At 38.1% G+C, this 25,104-nt stretch overlaps 1 protein-coding gene and 2 long non-coding RNA genes across 3 annotated transcripts in view; all 3 read left to right on the plus strand.

The window, feature by feature from the left end:
- LOC103506266 (proton-coupled amino acid transporter-like protein pathetic) overlaps positions 1 to 25,104 on the plus strand; it is a gene marked incomplete in the record, with an annotated part of 47,653 nt that overhangs the window by 21,399 nt on the left and 1,150 nt on the right. Inside the window, 7 exon segments of the mRNA XM_026821354.1 lie at positions 5,709 to 5,846; positions 6,744 to 6,894; positions 7,537 to 7,562; positions 8,668 to 8,763; positions 9,098 to 9,182; positions 23,172 to 23,447; positions 23,828 to 24,006. Of these exon segments, the coding sequence (XP_026677155.1) occupies positions 5,709 to 5,846; positions 6,744 to 6,894; positions 7,537 to 7,562; positions 8,668 to 8,763; positions 9,098 to 9,182; positions 23,172 to 23,447; positions 23,828 to 24,006 (951 nt within the window).
- LOC113466185 lies at positions 15,827 to 16,790 on the plus strand. The gene is made up of 2 exons (XR_003390659.1): positions 15,827 to 15,963; positions 16,757 to 16,790. It is a non-coding gene; the product is annotated as an uncharacterized LOC113466185 (long non-coding RNA).
- LOC113466184 lies at positions 18,189 to 18,850 on the plus strand. The gene is made up of 2 exons (XR_003390658.1): positions 18,189 to 18,252; positions 18,416 to 18,850. It is a non-coding gene; the product is annotated as an uncharacterized LOC113466184 (long non-coding RNA).

The following is a 25,104-nucleotide window of genomic DNA, read 5'->3' on the forward strand; positions in this document are numbered from 1 at the left end:
ATTTTTATGTTCCGTTCGTCGTAATTCGCTTCGTGATTATCCTCCACTTACCTGCTTCTGCTGGTAATCATTTCAGTATTTGCTTTGAGACAAGAAGAAGAAGCTTCGCGTCTGCGAAGTAAATACATATGTATCCGACAGGGTAAGAAATAGCGGATGGGAAGTATCAAAGTGAAAAATTCAATAGGCTCTTGAATGGAAAGTAACCATGAGGCTGCATTAAAGCCTGGATCGATTCTACCACCTAAATCTAGCTCATGTGGTCAAATTTTCTAATAATAAAATTCTATGCCAAGGCTGGGACTTGATTCGCCCCCTCCTGTTTAACAGGCAAGTGCTTTGACCACCACGCCACCAAAGAAGTGTCTATGAGGTAGTAACGACTTTCCCAAGAATAAATTTCTATCCCCTTGTAGAGCTGATCCACAAAGTTTACGCAATGAAAATTAAACGGTAATTGCATTTCTCCAGTGAATACGAGGCATAGCCTTGCTGCTCGCATAGTTCAGAAGTGCATTACTCGTAACGATATCCAGAGCTAAACGCATATGAGTTAAACGATTGTGCATACATTACCATCGCTTATATCGAATCACTTAAAATTCGAGTATTAATTTTATTATTAGGCATGTTGCTTTGAAAATGTTAAAAATGTATATCATGCTTTCAGGGCTACTTGATAACGCCATAACTGTGACGTCATTGTTGAATAACATACACTGAACATCATCAGCCAGTATTAACGTACTCGAAATATCAACAATTAGCACCAGCACCAGCGTGACGTGGTATGTGTCCGAGATTTTGATGTATCTTTGTATTCACCAGTGATACATTAACATTATTGCTGTATTTCTTCAAGTGCCGTTGCCGACGCTTCTTGGCAATCGTCCGACTTTGAAAAATTCCGAATCCACCCTCGAAGGCAGATGAAAAACCCCATCCTGCGTGGATACAGATGGTTTCAGATCTTCTGAGGCGATTTTAACTTGATAAAAACACGGCAAGATCACACCTTGTGACCATTGACCACGCTACTGACATGTACACTATTAGAAACCCTGTGGGCGGAGCGGTGGTGTCTGATTTACCTGGACATCACAATTATGAATGAAATCTCCGACATAAGTGATCGCCTGATTACCCAGACCCATTAACTGCAAAACATTCACTTCCACCTATCTAAAGTATAAATAAAGTATGTAAAAAGTATGAATATCATTCTTGTGAGGCAATGGACTTGTAAAAGCAAGGAAATTCGAATAAAACTCCGCGGAGTGAAAGGTTTTCCATAACATTAAAATTTAAGAGGGGGGCTCATGCGAATAAAATTATGTGATATCTGAAGTACATTAAATTTACTTTCTGTCTTTGGTGGCTTGTGAACACTACACACTACTTGTGGAGAAAACATAATTTTTACCTTTCCGATTCCCGATAATGTCTGTTATTGATTTATTATTGATGATAGCTTGTAAATTAGTTAAAACTACACTATCCCTATGAGAAATGAGAGTTTGGTGATAGTTTCCGACTGTCTCCAAGTTGGCATCGGCCCGGCAGATTTGGCAGTGAACACACTACTTGTGGAGAAAACATAATTTTTACCTTTCCGATTCCCGATAATGTCTATGTTATTGATTTGTAAATTAGTTAAAACTACACTATCCCTATGAGAAATAAGAGTTTGGTGATAGTTTCCGACTGTCTCCAAGTTGGCATCGGCCCGGCAGATTTGGCAGTGATTTGTCACATGCCACACGACGCATTTCATGTGTTCACGTGATCGTCACATGTTTCATATGTGAAGAAAATACAACATATGTATCTTTGTTGTACATGCATGGGAGGCGGGGCTTGTATCGTTACCTGGTGGAACACTTTAACTCCTGCTGGGTCTTGAATAGTGTCAGGCAAATTTTGCCTGATTTTTCCCCCTAGGGATATTTCATGAAAAATTATTTTCTTCCTGCTGCTTTGGATGAAATAGAATTGTCCTCCAATTCCAACAGTCTGATTTTTCCCCCTAGGGATATTTCATGAAAAATTATTTTCTTCCTGCTGCTTTGGATGAAATAGAATTGTCCTCCAATTCCAACAGACGATAATGTCTATGTTATTGATTTATTATTGATGATAGCTTGTAAATTAGTTCAAACTACACTATCCCTATGAGAAATGAGAGTTTGGTGATAGTTTCCGACTGTCTCCAAGTTGGCATCGGCCCGGCAGATTTGGCAGTGATTTGTCACATGCCACACGACGCATTTCATGTGTTCACGTGATCGTCACATGTTTCATATGTGGAGAAAATACAACATATGTATCTTTGTTGTACATGCATGGGAGGCGGGGCTTGTATCGTTACCTGGTGAAACACTTTAACTCCTGCTGGGTCTTGAATAGTGTCAGGCAAAATTTGCCTGATTTTTCCCCCTAGGGATACTTCATGAAAAATTATTTTCTTCCTGCTACTTTGGATGAAATAGAATAATTGTCCTCCAACCCCAACAGTTTGATCATGGTTTTACATAATATTCACATTTACCAGATTTAATACAAGACTTTAAAGTTACAATACTTAATTCTACACAAACTTCGGATCCTGAGATTGGTGGTTCGAGCTTCAAGTCAAGTCATAAAAATAACCAGAGTAATATGTATTTATTAATTGAGGAACAATATTTGTTTTATTTGTAGAAAAATATTTAAGAAAAATCTCGATCAGTAAATGAAAATCACGAGATTACAAGTACGGTTATCTCGGATTTCTTTCTAAAGACCACCAACTCGGTCTAAAACTGCCAGCTGCTCACACAATAACTGTTCTTGTTGAGAAGGTCAGTATCAGGATTGATTGATTTGCTGTCACCAGGTAGACAGAATAAATCAGCCTATGACCTGGGGGCAGCTGCAGTATTGGCTATGCCCGGCACTGATCCTATAAGTATGCCTACATGATTCTATGAATCATGTATGATACTAGATTTATCTATTTATGAACATAGGTAATGCATTTATTTAGAAATAAAAGGCTGCAATACAGGAAGACGGCAATTTCGTTGTTCAACTTCTATGACCTGAGGGCAGCTGCAGTATTGGCTATGCCCGGCAGTGATCCTATATAAGTATGCCTACATGATTCTACAAATCATGTATGATGCCAGATTTATCTATTTATGAACATAGGTAATGCATTTATTTAGAAATAAAAGGCTGCAATACAGGAAGACGGCAATTTCGTTGTTCAACTGAAATTTTCAACTAACTAAGACTGTTAGGTCTCATGTTTATTTGATGGTTGATGTTGATCTATTGATTTGTTGTGACCTGGTAAGAAAACGGCTCGTTGAGATAAACAGCGACCCCACCCCTCGTACCTACCAGGTCGTTTCTAATAACCCGATAACCCAGGATTGAGATTTCGGAGTCAGTGATGGAGGTGTTTTCTGTCATCCTAATTCTATCCAGCATCAGATCCATATGTTCTGTGTCATTGTTTGACTTTGGTCGAATGGTTTTGTTCTTTTCCAGCGACTATTGAATGATACATATATATATCTATCTATTATTCATTTTTACTTTCCATCCTTATTGTCTTGCGTTTGCTAGAAATAAATTCCCTATCCCGCCTCGCCTCCTCTTTTTTGTATCTTTCGCATTCTCCTTTTGAAATGTAAACATTACTGGATTTTTTTAACATTTTCTGCCATAGAAGAAAGTCGAAGGAAAGGAAAAGAGAGTGAGAGAAGAGAAAAGAAAATAAAGAAAGAAAAAATACAATGCTTCCTCCACTGCTACTGTCGGAAGCAATAAGAAAAGATAAAATTGATGCCAAAATTCGCATGTTCGTCAAAACGTTGGCGATGTCGCAAATAACTTGAAAACTTATGCTAGTTATGTTGAACGTATGTTTGCTATACTCAGCTGTTGTGCTAATACAAAGAAAAACTTTGCCATACAATATTTTAAAGTCAGAGGCCGCTTGCTGGGGGTATGCCTAGAGGTGTGTCCACTTATAGTCGACCGGTCGTCGATCGATGTGTTGACTGAACCGTCCACACTGCCTCGACAACATAGATTCACCTCGTCCATCGACTGCCGGTCGACTAGTTTGGCCACACCTTCACAGTGTTTGCAGAAGTTTTGACTATTATTATTCCCTAACCAAATATCATTTCCTAGAATCTTAGTAGGTACTATTGATTTGTGGATAATAATGAGCACCCAGTTTTTTTTTTTTTTTTTTTTTTTTTTTTTTTTTTTTTTTTGGGGTGTTTATTGTTACTGTATAACTGCCAAGAGGGACGGTTTACCTGCCATGATGTATTCAACGTCCTATCGCCGCTGATTGGTAGGTTTGCTTCTAAACGGAGGGTTTGCTTCTAAACAGAGTAGTTTTCTCATGCCCTTATCAGATTAAGGGATTCATTCAGCGACTAACGAAAGACACATGTGACATGATCCTTCGTTAAAAACCCTACAATGATTTGAAAATCCTATGTTTTCGCCACTGATGCTTCGAACATAAAGCACTAACAACTTGATAGTAAAAAGAAAACGCTGACTTATATTCTACTTTTTGACTTGATTTATTTTCTGTCTCCAAGCTTTCTCTTTTATCTTTTCCCAATATGATGTGATGGATTGTTCAGGCGTGACTCGAAACGAATTGGCTTTCCTTTGAAGAAAACTGGAAGATTATGCCCGTTTTCTTAAGTCTCGCCTGGGTTTCTAAATTTGTAACGCTATTTTATCTATTCTCTATTCTTCTCGTCCTGATAGCCTTTGCTAAGGACGTTTATTTATGAGCACACTACCGTCTTGTGACTTGTGACATAGATAAAAAGGTTACCCGCTCTTCGTGACTTTTACTCCCATGAAGGTTCAAACCCCGTGAAGATAGAAAGTATCTGGAGAGAAAATGTCGAAAACAATTACATACCATCCCAATCCCACTAGTACTTTTTTCGTTCAATGTATTTCTCTGTTTTTAAATTTAATTTTGTTCTTTTTTTAACATTCTTAAAAGGGTTTAACGCCACTGTTAAAAGGATTTAACATCACTGTTAACATCATAACGGGATTCTTACCCACCATTCCCACCACACGCAACGTTGCTTAACTACAGTGATCCATTGGGAAATGGTGTATTCAACGTGTTCTAACCGCTAGCTCTTTCTTCGTTTCCAAATTTCCTTTCCTTCAATTTCTTTCGGAATGAATTTTTCCAAACAGTAAACTTATTTACGCTCTGGTGGTGTTTTGGGAGAGATGAAAAAAACTAAGAGTCTCCACTCTCGTCCTTTTGTCTGCTCTATGCTGTCAGTGTTAATGAACATTACTTGTTAGTATAGACTTACTGGCGCTGAGGTTTTTTTTTTATTTTTTATTTCTATTTCCTTATCCCTTTTACCCTCCCTCCTTTTTCTTCTGACTTTATCGTGGCAAAAGAACTTATTTAAAAAAAAAAAAAAAATGGCTCGTCCTTTCACCCAATCTTGATGTTAGCGCTCCTTTTCTTAGGTATACCTTTATTCAGAAGGCATCCAAAAAATTTATCGACAAGCCTTTTTAACAAATTTTGCCAAATTTAGTCATGTTACTTGTACATTTTCATTTCAATAGGTCCTCGTATTGATTTCTTCCCATCTAACCTTTTTTGAATGTCAATAAATCTTTTGATTTGTTACTCCTCTCTTTTCCAGGTACAAATGTCAGTCCAACGGGGTTCCCATAACGGTGACCGCGGGTTCGACTCTACCCCTTGTGTCGGGAACTTCCAAAGACGCAGAGAGAGGAGGCTATGACCCATTTGAACATCGGAGAGTACCTCATCCTACCTCGTAAGTGGACAAGTGGGAACCACTCAGAGCCAGCCAGCCAACCTAGTTAGCTTGGAAAGTAGCGCGCCTCTCTTAAAAGGCAGGCGTTCGATTTTTAAGGTCGCGAGTTCGACTCCTGCCTTGATCGAATTTTATCTATCCTGTCCTCCTCTGTTCGATTTCAAGACGACAATAAAATTACAGTTGTACTTTAACTTTTTTCCGTACTTTACAGTACTATGAACTCGAAAAAACATCAATCACGTGACGTGATAGTAGTGTGGCTCTCCTGAACGAAATTACGAACAGTATTATGGGAAAACTTTGAATTGCATCTTTCTGACTCCCCATGACTAACTACCTTTAGGTACTTTTTTTTTTTTTTTTTTTTTTTTTTAAAATCGGTTTTTTGAAATTTTTTAAACCACTCAGAGCCAGCCAGCCAGCCAACCTAGTTAGCTTGGAAAGTAGCGCGCCTGTCTTGAAAGGCAGGCGTTCGATTTTTAAGGTCGCGAGTTCGACTCCTGCCTTGAACGAACTTTATCTATCCTGCCTGTCCTCCTCTGTTCGATTTCAAGACGACAATAAAACCTCTTTACAGTTGTACTTTAACTTTTTTCGGTACTCTACAGTACTATGAACTCGAAAAAACATCAATCTAGTGGCGGGATAGTAGTGTGGCTGTCCTGAACGAAATTACGAACAGTATTATGGTAAAACTTTGAATTGCATCTTTCTGACTCCCCATGACTTTCTACCTTTAGGTAGGTACTTTTTTTCAAATACGAATTTCGTAAATGTAATAGAAATTCGTGTGATGTTCACACCAGATTTTTTTTTTTTTTTTTTTTTTTTTTTTTTTTTCTTGGAGCCAAACAAAAACGACCTCCATTCTAACCGAAAGATTTTCTCTTTCAGTGACACAGAGACCTTGATTCATTTGCTCAAAGGCAGTCTGGGCACGGGGATATTGGCTATGCCACTCGCCTTCAGCAAGGCTGGCTTGTATTTTGGCCTGTTTGCCACTTGTATTATTGGTGTGATTTGTACATATTGCATACATATTCTTGTGAGTATGACGGAAGTTCTAGATTTTCAGCCTAAGTAATTCGCCCACCTCTGTGGCCTAGTGGTCGAGTCTCAACCCGGAGGTGCTAGGTTCGAATCCCGGCCAGGGGGAAATTTTCTAACCAGACTTTTCTGTTCTTGGATAGGCATGGAAGTAAAAGAATGTGCCTTGCAGTAATGCCGGGACCAAGGTACAATCTTTAAAAAAAAGCACCAATCCACCTATAACCCTCATTAATATGAGAATTTGACCATAAACTGCCTCGGTGTCGTGGTGGTCAAGGCACTCGCCCAGTAAACGGGAGGGCACGGGTTCAATCCCTGGTGACCTGTGGAATTTTATCCTCATTATTTGACCACAATAATAAAGCTAGAGTTTAGGTGGTAGATCAGGTATCCAGCGTTAACCTTGCCCAGTGGTCCACTTAAATGTATTTTATTAACAACACTGGTATTGTTGTCAGTAAGCAGTAAGTAATGACCAGTCTTATTGGCAATGTTGTGTTGATCAAATAATAATAATATTTTTGAGAAAATATATTACACTACCCACTGAGGTAAGGATCCATTTATCCTGTTGTTCAGCACCTTATATATTATCTTCAATCGCTAATAGTTAACTTCTTCTCTTCTCCCTCTGTAGGTAAAGTGTGCCCACATCCTATGTAGGCGAATCAAAGGGTTAAAACTCTTTCATATCAAGTAAAGTACATAGGTACAACAAGCACTGCAATTTTACAACTTGCAATTTTATTTACTCTGTGCTATCAACATGAGTAATAATTTCCCATGATAGCAATATACGAGTAGGTTAGGTATAAGATAATGGAAATAGATAATAATATGTCCTATTTCGACAGGCTGAATATAGCACTATATCGTATGTCATATGGCTAATATGCTCGTAGATGTCAAAACTCCAGACCTAGTCTAAGTATATCGCCCACCTCTGTGGCCTAGTGGTCAAGAGTCTCAACCCGGAGGTGCTAGGTTCAAATCCCGGCCAGGGGGAAATTTTCTAACCAGACTTTTCCGTTCTTGGATAGGCATTGAAGTAAGAGAATGTGCCTTGCAGGAATGCCGGTACCGAGGTACAATCTTGAAAAAATAATGCACAAATTCGCCTTTAAGCCTCGTTATTTTGAGAATTTGACCACAACCTGCCTCGATGTCGTAGTGGTCAAGGCACTCGCCCGGTAAACAGGAGGGCACGGGTTCAATCCCTGGTGACCTGTGGAATTTTATCCTCATTATTTGACCACTTGACCACAATAATGGAGCTCTAAAGGTTTAGGTGGCAGAGAAGGTATCCAGCGTTAACCTTGCCCAGTGGTCCACTCAAGAGCCACTTAAATGTATTTTATTAACAACACTGGTATTGTTCATTGTTGTCAGTAAGCAGTAAGTAATGACCAGTCTTTTATGGGCAATTTTGTGTTGATCAAATAATAATAATAATAATATTTTTGAGAAAATATATTACACTACCCACCGAGGTAAGGATTCATTTATCCTGTTGTTCAGGACCTTATATATTATCTTCAATCGCTAATAGTTAACTTCTTCTCTTCTCCCTCTGTAGGTAAAGTGTGCCCACATCCTATGTAGGCGAACTTTTTACACTGGTAATGTTGCCACTGGTTGCTACTTGATTAAAGTAGCTACTCAATTATCCTTACTAAGCTGAGTGCACCCCGAACTCCAAGCACAGAGCCTAAAAAAACCTTGGTCCCACTGGGAATCCAACCCAGGCCTCCTGCGTGCAAGTGTGTAGGCGAATGAAGATCCCGACCCTGGGATTTGCTGATGTCGCGGAGGTGGCTTTCCTGGCAGGACCTCCCTCCTTGCAGAGGTTTAGCAATACTGCCAGGTAAGTTGGCAGCCAGAACCATCATCATCATCAGTTAGAACCATCATAGAACAGGATTAAGTTAATGAACTTTGTTTCGATTTACCACCTAATCATTAAAAGTACCCTCGCCAGCCTAGTTAGTTTAGACGTTTAGAGGGTAGCGCGTCTGCCTTGTAAGCGCTAGGATGCGAGTTCAATTCCCGCTCGGGACGGATTTTATCTTGAACAGATAAGGTTCGTTCTCTGAACAGCTGACTTTCTCCTATCCTGTCTTCCTTCTTCCTCAGCTTTGGTAATGGATTCTAATCATTTCCCCTACCAATCATAGACGAATTATTTCGTTTTGTTTCAGAGGGGTTGTGAACACGTTTCTTGTGATAGACCTGATAGGTTGCTGCTGCGTTTACATTGTGTTTGTGTCCAGAAATATGAAAGATGTAAGTACGTACATATCGAACTGAAATATACCCTTAGATCTTAGATTCAGGCGGTCTGTGTCATAGCATGTCTATTCTGTAGTCTCATCAGATAGAGAAGAGACACAATACTTTCCATTTAGTTGCTGGGTCAACACGAGAACTCCAGAAAGTTGTTAGCGATAGCGACTGTCAAGAATCGAATTTTTGGCCCTAATATTTCAGCAGGTTACACCAGAAAGTGACTTGGAAAAAAAAAAGAAATTTAATTGTGTTAAGCATAAATGCTTGACACAAATGACGTTCCCCGCTTAATACACTACTCCAAACTTTACGACTTGACTTGGACTCGAACCACCACCCTCCAGATTCAGAGTCCTCCTTGCTAACCACTACACCACTGAGGTTGGCAAGTGAATTTATTTCAATTGAAATGCCAGATCAGTTTTTACTTTCTATTTTTTTTTATTTTTTTTTTTTTTTTTTTGGGCTTTGAACCCAAAACCTTCTATGGATAATTGATCTCAGAGGAAGGGCTCCTACAATCCTCCAAAGGCCCAACGGAGCCCAAAAACTGACGAGCCAATCATTATTTCTTTATGGATAATATTTAAGGTGTTTAGTTAATTTAAATTTCATCAAAATCGAAGATTCCAACTTTTACTTTCACCCTTTTCTTTGTATTATGAATTGAGAATTTGTTATTGATCTCGAAATCGAAATTGAATGTTATTGCACCCCGCTGATTGTCAGTAGCAGAGCTGTACTAATTTTTGTACTCCTAGGTGCCTAATACACGAAGTTAGGTAGGTATTATTGTTACTGTTGTGTGAAAACTGAAAACAGTTGACCGAGTCACCGACTGACCCAAGTAACCCCGGTTCCCCCGAATCAGACTTTCTGGAAAATGCATCGTCCACAAGAGCCTTTCAAAACGTTCGTTTTTCTGTTTTTGAAATTTGAGGCGCGAAAATTCAAAATGAGTCAATCCATTTCATTATTAAGAAATAGTGGGATGTTTTGAGCAAAAGCAAAACTAAAGCTAAAGCAAGCTAATTTTACCTTTAAGACTAGGTGGGTATTCGAGCTTATAAATCTTATAACATTCAAGGAGTTTTAGCATCTCCACTAATCTCGCCTTTAAGCCTATGGTAGTTTTTAACTGCAGGGAGTTTTGGCATCTCCACTAATCGAACCTCTAAGCCTATGCTAGTTAATAACTACAGAGAGTTTTGGCATCTCCACTAATCGAACCTTTAAGCCTATGCTAGTTTATAACTGCAGGGAGTTTTGACATCTCCACTAATCGAACCTTTAAGCCTATGCTAGTTTAAAACTACAGAGAGTTTTGGCATCTCCACTAATCGAACCTTTAAGCCTATGCTAGTTTATAACTGCAGGGAGTTTTGGCATCTCCACTAATAATTCAAAATTTTTGATAAAAAAAAAGTGAAAAGTGGAGTGTGGAGTGGATTTGTTTTTCGCCGAATTTTGCAGTATTAAAGAAGAAAATCAAGTTGATTTGAGAACTTTCAACTTATTTGAGAATGTTATAGAATATTAGATTTGTACTTCTTTATAGAGACTCTACGTGACTCCCCATAAGTGTTTCACTATCACCAGAAAAACACTGAACTGAACTCAGTTTTGCTCCTGTCCTGAAGAAGGATCATCATGTGTTTCTCAAAAGTCAAACCAAGTGATGATGATAGAAGGTAGGTATTTAGCTTTGCATTCAGATAGGTAGTGTACTTACTGTCTTAGAACTGAGCACTCATTTCACACATCATAGTCATGACTACATTGCATGTTTCACTATTACCCACAGGTCTACAGTTGCACATGTATGTTGACATGAGCCTTGGTCTTTTGAACAAAGGTAGATGCATGAGAAACACCCAAAAAATGGACCAACATAAAGTCAAGTTTGTAGTTCAAATCTAAAGGTGACTTGGTGATATGAAAAGAGACAAAAAAAAAATATCTAAGTGCATGAAAAAATGTTCTTTAATAAATTTTAAAAAGACCCTTAGTTGTAGGAATACTTTTCTACCTCAATATACTTATCAGGGCCGTATCCAGGATTTTGTCAGGGGGGGCAAGGGTCCAAACAGCAATGTTACCAAAGGGGGGGGGTTGTCGATGCATGTTTCAGTCTAAATTCCTGGGGATAACAAATGAAATTATTTCAGATGACTTAAAGATGTAAAATTTACAATGCATGTTGTCGATGCATGTTTCAGTCTAAATTCCTGGGGATAACAAATGAAATTATTTCACATGACTTAAAGATGTAAAATTTACAATGTAGAGAAACAAACAGTGGTAAATCAGTGTAAAACTCAACACATACCTGATTATTAATTATCTACAAATAACAAAGATATGTATGTAGGTACCTACTAGGTAGACGTAGGACGGTAGGCTTATATAATGGATGATATGATGAGTGATGAACCCTGGACTTATTGAGCCATTTTCCTGTATGATTTAATGACACAGATGGTGAAAGTGGAGCCGCTGGGTAAAAAAATATAAGAGGGCAGGCTGAGATCAGTTCCTACTTATTATAATGGAGGAAAAATCCTTGTGCATTGGGTACACAAAAAAATCCGTAGTGGAGTGCTTAAAGTAGCTATTTTTAAAGCGCCTTAAAATAAAATGTAAGTAGGTATTTACTCAAGAATATGTATACTTAGTATTGTTCTACTTGTAAATACCTACGTAATCATCTTAAACGAAAGTCCCGGAACGGATTTCCACAGAAAACTTTTTCTCAGAATTCAAAAATAGAAATGTCTGATATGTGATATGTTCATAATACGAGAGCAAGGAAATGTAAAAGGAGAAATAAATGCAAGAAGATGAAAAATTAAAGACAAACATGGATTGAAATCGTGGAAGTTTAATTGAGAACAAACATTGCACATATAAAATTTCTCCATTTTCAAGAGGTGGATTTTAATGGATGATATGATGAGTGATGAACCCTAGACTTATTGAGCCATTTTCCTGTATGATTTAATGACAACAGATATGGTGAAAGTGGGGCCGCTGGGTAAAAAAATATAAGAGGGCAGGCTGAGATCAGTTCCTACTTATTATAATGGGGGAAAAATCCTTGTGCATTGGGTACACAAAAAAATCCGTAGTGGAGTGCTTAAAGTAGCTATTTTTAAAGCGCCTTAAAAGAAAATGTATTTACTCAAGAATACTCGTATGTAGGTATACTTACTTAGTATTGTTCTACTTGTAAATACGTAATCATCTTAAACGAAAGTCCTGGAACGGATTTCCACAGAAAAGTTTTTCGTTTTTCTCAGAAATAGAAATGTCTGATATGTGATATGTTCATAATACGAGAGCAAGGGACTTACTTAGTATTGTTCTACTTGTAAATACGTAATCATCTTAAACGAAAGTCCCGGAACGGATTTCCACAGAAAAGTTTTTCGTTTTTCTCAGAAATAGAAATGTCTGATATGTGATATGTTCATAATACGAGAGCAAGGGAAATGTAACAGGAGAAATAAATGCAAGAAGATGAAAAATGAAAGACAAACATGGATTGAAATCGTGGAAGTTTAATTGAGAACAAACATTGCACATATAAAATTTCTCCATTTTCAAGAGGTGGATTTGGAAAGTTATTTTTTTAATTTATTTACTTCTTATTAAATAGGATATGTTTAACCTTTTTTTTTGTTCAATTTTAGCCGGGATATCGATGTCTTTGACGTCATACCATTGAGGAGAAAAGTGAAAATGTGAGTTGATTGAGATTATGTTTCATCCTAAAGGAAAATAAGATAAATGGAGAAATGATAACATGTTGATTCCAAAACCTACTATTTATCAAATTCCAAAAGGTTTACTCATTTACGAATATGTACTACGGATTAATTTGAAATGCCATAATTATTATAGGTAATTTTGATAGGCGGATCAACTAAGCGATCTTTTACTAACCTTTGACCTGTAGGTCAGTAACATGCCAAGCTGCTTGTCTTATCTAAGTACAAGATGAATCATAAACATTAATAATATGGTAACTCATACTTTGAGTGATGCCCAAGTGACATGATAATTTTGATAGGCGTATGAACTAGGCGATCTTTTACTAACCTTTGACCTGTAGGTCAGTAACATGCTAAGCTGCTTGTCTTATCTAAGTACAAGATGAATCATAAACATTAATAATATGGTAACTCATACTTTGAGTGATGCCCAAGTGACATGATAATGATAATTCACACCAATTAACCATTCCTTGAAGACAAAGCAACCCGCTTTTAATTCTAATGGTTAGTTTCCGTGTACGAAATAATTAAAAGCAACTGCAGGAACATGGTACCTCTATTATATTTTGCCAGCATGAAAAAAACGGCTTCTAGTTCATGTCAAACTTCTAGCTTAAATGTTCGGAGCATTGTGTAACAGATCGCCCAAAATCAGAGAGAGTAGCTAACTAGTTAATTATACCTACCTACTCGTAAGTATAGGGTCAATAAAATCTCTCAAAAAGCCTCACTCAAAAATATCACGCCACGGTAGTGACTGTACTATGATGAACCATCCTGTATAAGTGTCAACGAAACAATTTCACCCACTGACGAAACATCTTTACACAAAAGTTGTTTATCCCCCCTCCCCCTTTGAAACACTCAGAAGTTTAAAAAATGGACGATTGCACAAAGTTTTCAAACTTTAGATACGTACGTAGACATCGAAAAAAATATGAAAGGCTTGGCTTCTTAACTTTGAATATCTTTTTTTTTTATTTGAGCTTTCAAAGAAGCCTTGAAGAAAGAAAGAAAGAAGAAGAAGAAGAAGAAGAAGAAGAAGAAGAAGAAGAAGTAGGTACATACAGTATTATTTCGAGTTAAGATTTTTTTTTTTTTTTTACTTTCCTTATTCGACAGAATCGTCGTCTTTACAGTCACCGAAAGAGAGAGAAAAATATGGCCTTATCGAGGGGTTATTTGGTTAAAAAAAAAAACTATAATTGTGAAGTAAAAAAAGTAATTACTTCACTTCAGTGCAATAGTCCTAAATTAAAATGGACGCGGCACATAAGGGATCAGGAAGAGACCGCCTTAACATAATACTTCACTAACTTGGTAAACGTCAAGTTTAAATCCGTCCAACTTGTTTTTTACATCGTCAGTTTAAAAAAATTAGACAACTTGAACATTACACAGTACATATCCCTAGGATACCTACACCTCAGTTCATAATTCGTTACTTAATTAACTTCATAATTATATGTATACTCGACAGTAAAACATAGGAGAAAAAAATATACAATAATATGAACACAAAACGTCTTTACAGTCACCGAAAGAGAGAGAAAAATATGGCCTTATCGAGGGGTTATTTGATTTAAAAAAAACTATAATTGTGAAGTAAAAAAGTAATTACTTCACTTCAGTGCAATAGTCCTAAATTAAAATGGACGCGGCACATAAGGGATCAGGAAGAGACCGCCTTAACATAATACTTCACTAACTTGGTAAATGTCAAGTTTAAAACCGTCCAACTTGTTTTTTACATGGTCAGTTTAAAAAAATTAGACAACTTGAACATTACACAGTACATATCCCTAGGATACCTACACCTCAGTTCATAATTAGTTACTTAATTAACTTCATAATTATATGTATACTCGACAGTAAAACATAGGAGAAAAATATACAATAATATGAACACAAAACAAAAAATTGTTTATGAGAAAATAAACCTTCCTATAAAAATAAGGACAAAATAAAATCTATACATAAATTTTATGTAAAAGTAACAACTTTGAGAAAAACTCAAAGGTAAAATGGTTAGGGTGAGGTGCTATTCAAACCTCTCACTAGTATGAAATGCCAGTAGTTGCGACCTGCGCTTAAAATTCGAGTCCATGTGATCCTCGACTACAACAAGGTTACATACACAAACTACGTCTTCACTTGAATGCCATTTGTAGTTCGGCAAAATCTGAACAAATGGGGAATACAGATCCAACATTTTGAAGCTACGTTTATCGAAACGTTCCCACTGGTTCGAGGTGAGGTGCTATTCAAACCTCTCACTAGTATGAAATGCCAGTAGTTGCGAGCTGCGCTTAAAATTCCAGTCCATGTGATCCTCGACTACAACAAGGTTACATACACAAACTACGTCTTCACTTGAATGTCATTTGTAGTTCGGCAAAATCTGAACAAATGGGGAATACAGATCCAACATTTTGAAGCTACGTTTATCGAAACGTTCCCACTGGTTCGGTTTTTGACGATAGGAAAAGCTCATCAGGTGAAGACGTAACTCAAGTCTGAAAGGAGTTCATCAAACCGTGGATTTAGGTAAAAAGTACAGCATCTATACATAGGATGGCAGTAACATGAAAATATGTATAACTATCTCAATAACAGTATTTCCGCTGTCCCAAGTCTTATCACTATTTTTTGAAAAACAGAAAGTACATGTTCTTCAAATAGATGACGAAAATTTGCAGCTTGGTAAATTTATTCATCTTCAGAGAGGTGAATTGTTTTACCCTTTTAGTCTGTTCATAAGATGCCTACATTTATTTGGAAAAAGGAAACCAGCACCAACGTATCAGTCTCACACTGTGATAAATTAAACACCCACTATTTTCAGAGGTACTTGACCTGGGCACATGTGGCTATATTCTTGACGTATGCTCTTCAGTTCTACGTCCCAATGGAGATCATATGGAAGAACGTTAAGCACAGGTTTACTGCTCAACCAACTGTAGCCGAGTATGTCATTCGAATATCTCTGGTCGTCTTCACAGGTAAGAATTGAATAGAATACAATATACCTTGTTTATCCCGTCAGAATGAGACTGTCCCTTTACCCCAGCAGTCTAAACAAGGTCTCGTATATTTGATGGGTTTAACAGTATAATACATAAAGTTTACATCAAAGGACCTCGCTTGAAATTATGAAAGAAAGTAAGAAGGTTCGTTCTCGGAACGGCTGGCAGAATACAATATACCTTGTTTATCCCGTCAGAATGAGACTGTTCCTTTACCCCAGCAGTCTAAACAAGGTCTCGTGTATTTGATGGGTTTAACAGTATAATACATAAAGTTTACATCAAAGGACCTCGCTTGAAATTGTGAAAGAAAGTAATAAGGTTCGTTCTCGGAACGGCTGGCTTTCTGTTATCCTGTGTCCTGTTCTCTTCTATTTAGGGACAATTTTAGACCGCAGTAGTTACAATTTTTTCAATCAAATCTCTTTAAAAAATCGTAGGGACAATTTTAGACCGCAGTAGTTACAATTTTTTCAATCAAATCTCTTTAAAAAATCGTTCAACGGTTTGAGGAGCTATTTTTGATTCCAGCAAAATGGAAAGGCGTTCAACGTAACCCTAATGTGAGAAAAGTTGAGCCGAAAAACCATGAAAGTCGTGTTAATATAGGCCGGTAGGTGCTTCGAACTCTTGACGTTCGCGCGCCTATAGAGTGAGTGTATAACTCTTGTATGTAGATGTAGAAGGACTCTATCGTTATAAGTCCTATTCAAATTTAAGAAAGTAAAAATTAAACCCTAATTTTTACGGACTTTTCCCCCATTTCCAGTGGGTGTGGCAGCCGCCATACCAGACCTGGGTCCTTTCATCTCCCTGGGGGGAGCTATTCCAGTGGGTGTGGCAGCCGCCATACCAGACCTGGGTCCTTTCATCTCCCTGGTGGGAGCTATTTGTTTATCCACCCTGGGACTCATGTTCCCATCTTTCATCGAACTCATCGTGTGCTGGGACAACCCCGGTCTTGGAACTCTCAACTGGCGACTCTGGAAGAACCTGCTGATCATTAGTAAGTTCTTGCCTTTGTTTATTTGTTGTTGTTGTTGTTGTTGGTGGTGTTGTTGTTGTTGTTTTTTTTTTTAATGGCTGCCAACGTTTAGTAGAATATGACACTATAAGAAGAAGATGGCTTTTCTTGTAAGCTCTTAAGTTCGGTTTCTGTCCAGGGTGAACTTAACCCTAAACAAATGTTTGTTCTCAGAACGACTGGCTTTCTCCCATCTTGTCCTCCTAACCTAACCTAAACACTGGATATACCTAAGAGATAGGTACCTACTACCGGACAGACATCCAATTTGCTATCTTTGAGGAAAAGAAATAATGTCAAGTTATTATTATTTTCACAGGTTTTGGCTTTCTCCTATCTTGTCCTCCTAACCCAAACACTGGATATACCTAAAAGATAGGTACCTACTACCGGACAGACATCCAATTTGCTATCTTTGAGGAAAAGAAGTAATGTCAAGTTATTATTATTTTCACAGGTTTTGGAGTCCTTGGTTTTGTGACCGGTACCTACACCAGTATAGATGAAATGATGACCATGTGGTTAGGCTTTCTCCTATCTTGTCCTCCTAACCTAAACACTGGATATACCTAAGAGATGGGTGCCTACTACCGGACAGACATCCAATTTGCTATCTTTGAGGAAAAGAAGTAATGTGAAGTTATTATTATTTTCACAGGTTTTGGAGTCCTTGGTTTTGTGACCGGTACCTACACCAGTATAGATGAAATGATGACCATGTGGTTTAATAAGGAACATCACTGAACTCCCGTGTCGTGTAAACGCGGCTTAACATGTGCTTACTCACGATATCACTGAAGTCCTCCCAGTGTATCGTGTGAACGGGGCCTAACATGTGCTGACTCAAGATATCACTGAACTATCCCCTAGTCCCAGTGCATCGTGTGAACGAGGCTTAACATGTGCTGACTCAAGAGACTCACGATATCACTGAAGTCCTCCCAGTGTATCGTGTGAACGGGGACTAACATGTGCTGACTCAAGATATCACTGAACTATCCCCTAGTCCCAGTGCATCGTGTGAACGAGGCTTAACATGTGCTGACTCAAGATATCACTGAACTCCTGCGTCGTGTAAACGGGGCTTAACATGTGCTGAGTCAAGATGTCACTCTATCGTGTGAACTCCCAGTGTATCGTATAAACGCTGTCGGTAGATAAGTCAGGATAACTTCTGTTGGGAGATCAGTCAGATCAAGTAACACAAAAGAGCTAAAAAAATACCTTTTGGTATTAAAAAGGTATTTTTTTCGTTCTACTTACGTTTACCTTTAGAAATATTACGTATTTTTGTAAGAAGATAGAGTATTTATACCTTTTTAATACCAAAAGGCACGGTAAATTATTACCGTTTAATACCAAAAGGCACGGTAAATTATTACCGTGCCTTTTGGTATTAAAAAGGTATTTTTTTCGTTCTACTTACGTTTACCTTTAGAAATATTACGTATTTTTGTAAGAAGATAGAGTATTTTTAATTTATTAGATTTTTACTTTCTATTTTGTATTATTTTCATTAGTTGTAAAGGATTTTAGATTTCATATCATCATAGATGAAAAGGCTGATGAAGCATATTTATGGTTGTATAAGTTACGTGATAGATAATTGTTATTAGAGCAACCGGCAATAAAACGTTGAATGCACCAGTTCCAAATGGACCTTTGTGGTTGAGCAATGTTGCGCGTGGTTGGTATCTGGACGGGTGACCGACTGGGTAAACACATGCTGCTGGGTTTTTCCTGGTCCCACTCAGGTTGTCTTGAGGTTCATGTGAGTAGGTGGTTGAAATCATAGTCAAGCGAACTGGGGCCAAGTGGCCAAGCCCCTCCGGAAATATACTTTTGTTCTTAGTATTTATTTCCAATGTCCAAAATTTTGATTCCAGGATTTTTGACACTAGAAAGTACCTGTTTCCGTTGATCACTTTGATTAAACATTGTCGAGCGTGGCATTTGTTCGGACGGATCTGAGATCTTAATGTAGCTCATCTAAATCAAGTGAAATACATGGCACGTCAGTTTAGAAAAAAGTCGATGTCTTTAACCATGGGTTTTTCTAGTCGGCTGTAGTTGTACCCACTTTATCCTGAAACAACTGTTGAACAGTATTTTATTTTCACTATTATTAAAAGTACCTATTTCCTAGATTGGTAGTTCATCAAATAATTAATAAACAATGTTACTATTTGGTAATGTTTAATTTAGTGTAGGTAATCTGTGATTGAATTATTTTATTAAAATAAAAGCCCATATTAAATCTTATAGTTTTTTGTAAAATGCTCCAATTTATTTATTATGATAAAAAATATTTATATCCTATTTGTTACATGAGCAAAATCCGTGCTTTTTTTTCCAGACTATCCAGTACCAAGGTCCTCTGAAATATTTTGGAAATTGAATAAAAACGCAAGGACTTGTATTGATGTTAAATTTTATAATAAATTAAAACAGGTGATGTCACAATACAATGGATGTGGTGCAAAGTATATCCAAGCAGAAAAAAGGACAAGAAAGACTGCTGGGGGAGAGGGTAGGGACTTCTCAGTCTCATCGGCCAGACTATCCAGTACCAAGGTCCTCTGAAATATTTTGGAAATTGAATAAAAACGCAAGGACTTGTATTGATGTTAAATTTTATAATAAATTAAAACAGGTGATGTCACAATACAATGGATGTGGTGCAAAGTATATCCAAGCAGAAAAAAGGACAAGAAAGACTGCTGGGGGAGAGGGTAGGGACTTCTCACCTTCTCAGTCTCGTCGGGGCAGTATAAACAAGATGTGTGCTATTTCTAAATGGTTAAAATTACCTGCCAAAACGTTGTTGAAACTTTGATCAATTTCAAGATGTGCTACGGGTTAAAACAACGGATTGGATTGTTCAAGTGTGCTATTTCTACATAAATTACCTGCCAAAACGTTGTTGAAACTTTGATCAATTTCAAGATGTGCTACGGGTTAAAACAACGGATTGGATTGTTCACATATTATGTGTGCTATTTCTACATGGTTAAAATTACCTGCCAAAACGTTGTTGAAACTTTGATCAATTTCAAGATGTGCTACGGGTTAAAACAACGGATTGGATTGTTCACATATTAAAACAACCTGATTGGTGTCATTTGTCTCATTTCACTGAAAGCCCCAATCAAGATCGAGATAAATGTACACAAAATGAACATATTTTACCTATTTGAAAAATCCATTCAATTAGTACCTAAAATTCGAGTGAGGCTTCAGCTAGAGCTTTATTGACACCAACTTCATAAATTGTTTCCCAGGCGTCTCGTCTCGTCTCGTCGTCTTTACAGTCACCGAAAGAGAGAGAAAAATATGGCCTTATCGATGGGTTATTTGGTTAAAAAAACTATTATTGTGAAGTAAAAAATCTGGTGTGAGCATCACACGACTTTCCTTATCCTATTGAATGATGCTTATTTGAGTGTTCTTTTACCCTAACTTTTACAATATACACAAAATGAACATTTTTTACCTATTTGAAAAATCCATTCAATTAGTACCTAAAATTCGAGTGAGGCTTCAGCAAGAGCTTTATTGACACCAACTTCTTAAATTGTTTCCCAGGCGTCTCGTCTCGTCGTCTTCTATTATGTAAGGGATAAAACCCTCTCAATTGACCCTCCCCCTTTTATAGATCACTAAAGTTGGCAACGTTGCGCGTGGTTATTATCCGAATAGGTGACCATCAGAATTGTCGCGTGCCGCTGGCTTTTTCTGGCAGCACTGAGGTGAGGTTTATGTGCAGAGATGGAGAGCTTGGGTAAAACCAACGTTACTAAAGACTTTGGAAGTTATACAGTACCGTTAACCCTTTGGTGACCGATGTGTAGTTTATATCGGTTTAGCTGGGGGACCTTAAACAGTTAGTATACCAGCCTGAATTGCCCTTGCTAAAGAAATAGCAAGGGTTGAGTGCGAAGGGCATCCACTCGTAAAAGTTGTAGCCCAAAGCAATCAACCTAGTTAGGGCTGATTAAGAGGCTGATGAAAAACACCGACCTCGTTTGTACACGGGAAAAAGCGAAGAAAAAGACGAAGACCTATTATGTAAGGGATAAAACCTCTCAATTGACCCTCCCCCTTTTATAGATCACTAAAGTTGGCAACGTAGCGCGTGGTTAATATCCGAATAGGTGACCATCAGAATTGTCGCGTGCCGCTGGCTTTTTCCGGCAGCACTGAGGTGAGGTTTATGTGTAGAGACGGATAGCTTGGGTAAAACCAACGTTACTAAAGACTTTGGAAGTTATACAGTGCCGTTAACCCTCTGGTGACCGATGTGTAGCTTATATCGGTCACCAAAGGGTTAAAACTCTTTCATATGAAGTAAAGTACATATGTGGGTACAACAAGCTCTACAATTTTACAACTTACAATTTTATTTACTCTGTGCCATCGACATGAGTAATAATTTCCCATGATAGCACTATACGAGTAGGTGAGGTATAAGATAATGGAAGTAGATAATATGTCCTATTTCGACAGGCTGAATATAGCACTATATCGTATGTCATATGGCTAATATGCTCGTAGATGTCAAAACTCCAGACCCCTGATTTTTCCCCCTAGGGATACTTCATGAAAAATTATTTTCTTCCTGCTACTTTGGATGAAATAGAATAATTGTCCTCCAACCTCAACAGTCTGATCATGGTTTTACATAATATTCACATTTACCAGGTTTAATACAAGACTTTGAAGATACAATACTTAATTCTACACAAACTTCGGATCCTGAGATTGGTGGTTCGAGCTTCAAGTCAAGTCATAAAAATAACCAGAGTAATATGTATAAGATATGTATACCCCAATGTCCTTTTTACATACTGGTAGATGTCAATTTTCCCAAGACGTTTCATTTCTCATATAAAATCAAATCTTTCCACTCTTTACCACTAAGTGGTTCACCGTTATTTACACCGAGTGTTTTCTCACTCTGTTTCTTTCTCTTCTAGAAACTGTTTTCCCCTGTTAATGAATCCTAAATCGTAAGTTGACCATAAGATATGTATACCCCACCGTCCTTTTTACATACTGGTAGATGTCAATTTTCCCAAGACGTTTCATTTCTCATATAAAATCAAATCTTTCAACTTTTTACCACTAAGTGGTTCACCCTTTATTTACACCGAGTGTTTTCTCACTCTGTTTCTTTCTCTTCTAGAAACTGTTTTCCCCTGTTAATGAATCCTAAATCGTAAGTTGACTCAGTTTTCCAATGTCGTCATCAGTATTGTTGTGTAAGTTTGTGTGAGTGAAAAAAAAATAGCATGAAAGTTTGCCATGGTTTGACCTTTTCCAAATATAACCAAATTTTCTGACTTTAACGTTTTGTCAATCTCTCATACTTCTTGACCTGTTTTCTTGATTTTGGATTTGATTGATTTCGTTCATTCTGTCGATGGTTATTTTAACGTTAACGTTTTGTCAATCTCTCATACTTCTTGACCTGTTTTCTTGATTTTGGATTTGATTGATTTCGTTCATTCTGTCGATGGTTATTTTGAACTTACAGTTACCTCCAGCACCCTTTTCAAGCAAAATGGAGAAAAACTTTATGAATGTATTTTTACTTTCCTTATCCTATAGGAAGGAAAGTAATGTAATCGGGTCAAAATTTCGATGGTCAGTTTTTAGTGCCAAAACACAAAACGTACATTAGACTCGTGCGGCCTTTGTCATAGCATGCCCATCCTCTCTCAGATGGTCGAGAGACACAATACTTTCCATACTTACTGGGTCAACACGATAAATCCAGAAAGATGTTATTAGAGAGACTGTCAAGAGTTGACTATTTGGGCCCAATGTGTCAACAGATTACACCAGAAAGTGACTTGAAAAAATTTAATAGTGTTAAGCATAAATGCTTGTCACAAGTGTCGTCCCCCGCTTGATACACTACTCCAAACTTTACGACTTGACTTGACTTCTTGGACTCGAACCACCACCCTCCAGATTCAGAGTCCTTTGTGCTAACCACTACACCACTGAGGTTGGCAAGTGAATTTATTTCAATTGAAATGCCAGATCTGTTTTTACTTTATTTTTTTTATTTTTTTTTTTTTTTTAGATGGTAGGCTTTGAACCCAAGACCTTCTGCATGACGTTACCTTTGGACTAACCGCGCCCTTTTTTCCAGGTGGTGGATGAGTATCTCTCTACGCCGCTCGATCTTCAAGTGTACATGCTGTGTCTTCTTCCTTTCCTCATTCTCATCAATCTCATTCGGAATCTCAAATATTTGGCTCCCTTCTCTATGATGGCCAACTTGCTGGTGGGCGCCAGCGTTACCATTTGCTTCTATTATATCTTTCAAGATTTGCCCAGCTTCGACGAGAGGCCCAAGTTTTCCTCGTGGCAAGAGTTGCCTCTGTTCTTCGGCACTGCGATCTTTGCCCTCGAAGGAATTGGCGTGGTGAGTAATATTAACGAATCATGTCTACTTTAAAGGGGGAAAATCTTCTTCTTTTTCTTTGCCTTTTCCCGTGTACAGACGGGGTCGGCGTTTTTCGTCAGCCTCTCAATCAGCCCTAACTAGGGTGATTGCTTTGGGCTGGCATTTGGTTTTGGCTGCAAATTTTGCGAGTGGATGCCCTTCGCACTCAACCTTTGCTATTTCTTTAGCTAGGGAAATTCAGGCTGGTATACTCTCTGTTTAAAGTCCCCCAGCCAGACTATTTAAAGGGAGAAAATACCTGCATAAAAAAGTGGTCTCTCCATCCACCCCTGGTGGGCAATTGAAAGTAGTCCTCCATCATACATAATTATGTACCTATGGCCGCTTTATCCTTGCAGGTAATGCCCCTGGAGAACAACATGAAGAAGCCGAACCATTTCATTGGCTGTCCCAGCGTCCTTAACTTTGGCATGGGGATGGTAGTGTTCTTGTACTCGGCTGTGGGATTCTTTGGCTACCTCAAGTATGGAGATGCAACTGAGGGGAGCATCACACTCAACCTGCACAAAACTGACCTGTAAGTACTTGATTGAAAACTCGGTAACTTTGTGAAGGTCAATTTTAACTATTGGTTTGTATGGAAAACGAATACTACTAAGGACGAAACACGTGTCTTGGGCTGCTTAGTCATTTGGTCTGGTTTCGTTGTATAACTCATGTAGTGATTTAAAGGATAAATGTGAAATAATAATAAATTATTGTTACAATCCTACATACAGTTCATAAAAAAAACTTCACTTTTTTTCTACTAAAACTATTAGTTAGAGTTTAAAACACTACTTCTCTAATTAGTGGTTTTAGTGAACAGGAATTTTAATTGTGTTAAGCATAAATACTTGTCACAAATGTCGTTCCCTGCTTAATATACTACGCTAAATTTCATGACTTGACTTGGACTCGAACCACCAACCTCCAGATTCGAAGTCCACCGTGCTAACCACTACACCACTGAGGTTGGTGGTTTGAGTGAACAGTGGATTGTGTAAAAGGGACTCAGGAAGAGGCGAAGAGGCTCTAAATTTAATTAACTATTTAAAGGGGGAGACCATGTACCTAGGTGTTCGTTATTATTATTAAAGGGGGGGGCTGTTTTCACTGTTTAACTGATGAGGTTTTCAGTGACGGGGGATTTCACCCTACATTATCCGCTGGTGACAAGCTACCCGCCTCCTGGCATTAATCTCGCCCAGCATTAATCTCGCCTAGGACTGGGGAAAAAATAGCAGCACGCGATTGCTCCAAAAGTGCACCACTGAGGTTGGTGGTTTGAGTGAACAGTAGATTGTGTAAAAAGGACTCAGGAAGAGGCGAAGAGGCTCTAAATTTAATTAACTATTTAAAGGGGGAGACCATGTACCTAGGTGTTCATTATTATTATTAAAGGGGGGGGTGTTTTCACTGTTTAACTGATGAGGTTTTTAGTGACGGGGGATTTCACCCTACATTATCCGCTGGTGACAAGCCACCCGCCTCCTGGCATTAATCTCGTCCAGCCTGAGTAGGACTGGAGAAAAAACAGCAACACGCGATTGCCCTGATAGTCACCTATCCGAACACCAACCACGCGCAACGTTGCTTAACTTAAGTGACCCATTGGGAACACAACGCGACATCG

Source organism: Diaphorina citri, unplaced genomic scaffold (assembly GCF_000475195.1).
Source record: "Diaphorina citri unplaced genomic scaffold, Diaci psyllid genome assembly version 1.1 scaffold224, whole genome shotgun sequence".
Classification (NCBI taxonomy): Eukaryota; Metazoa; Arthropoda; class Insecta; order Hemiptera; family Psyllidae; genus Diaphorina; species Diaphorina citri.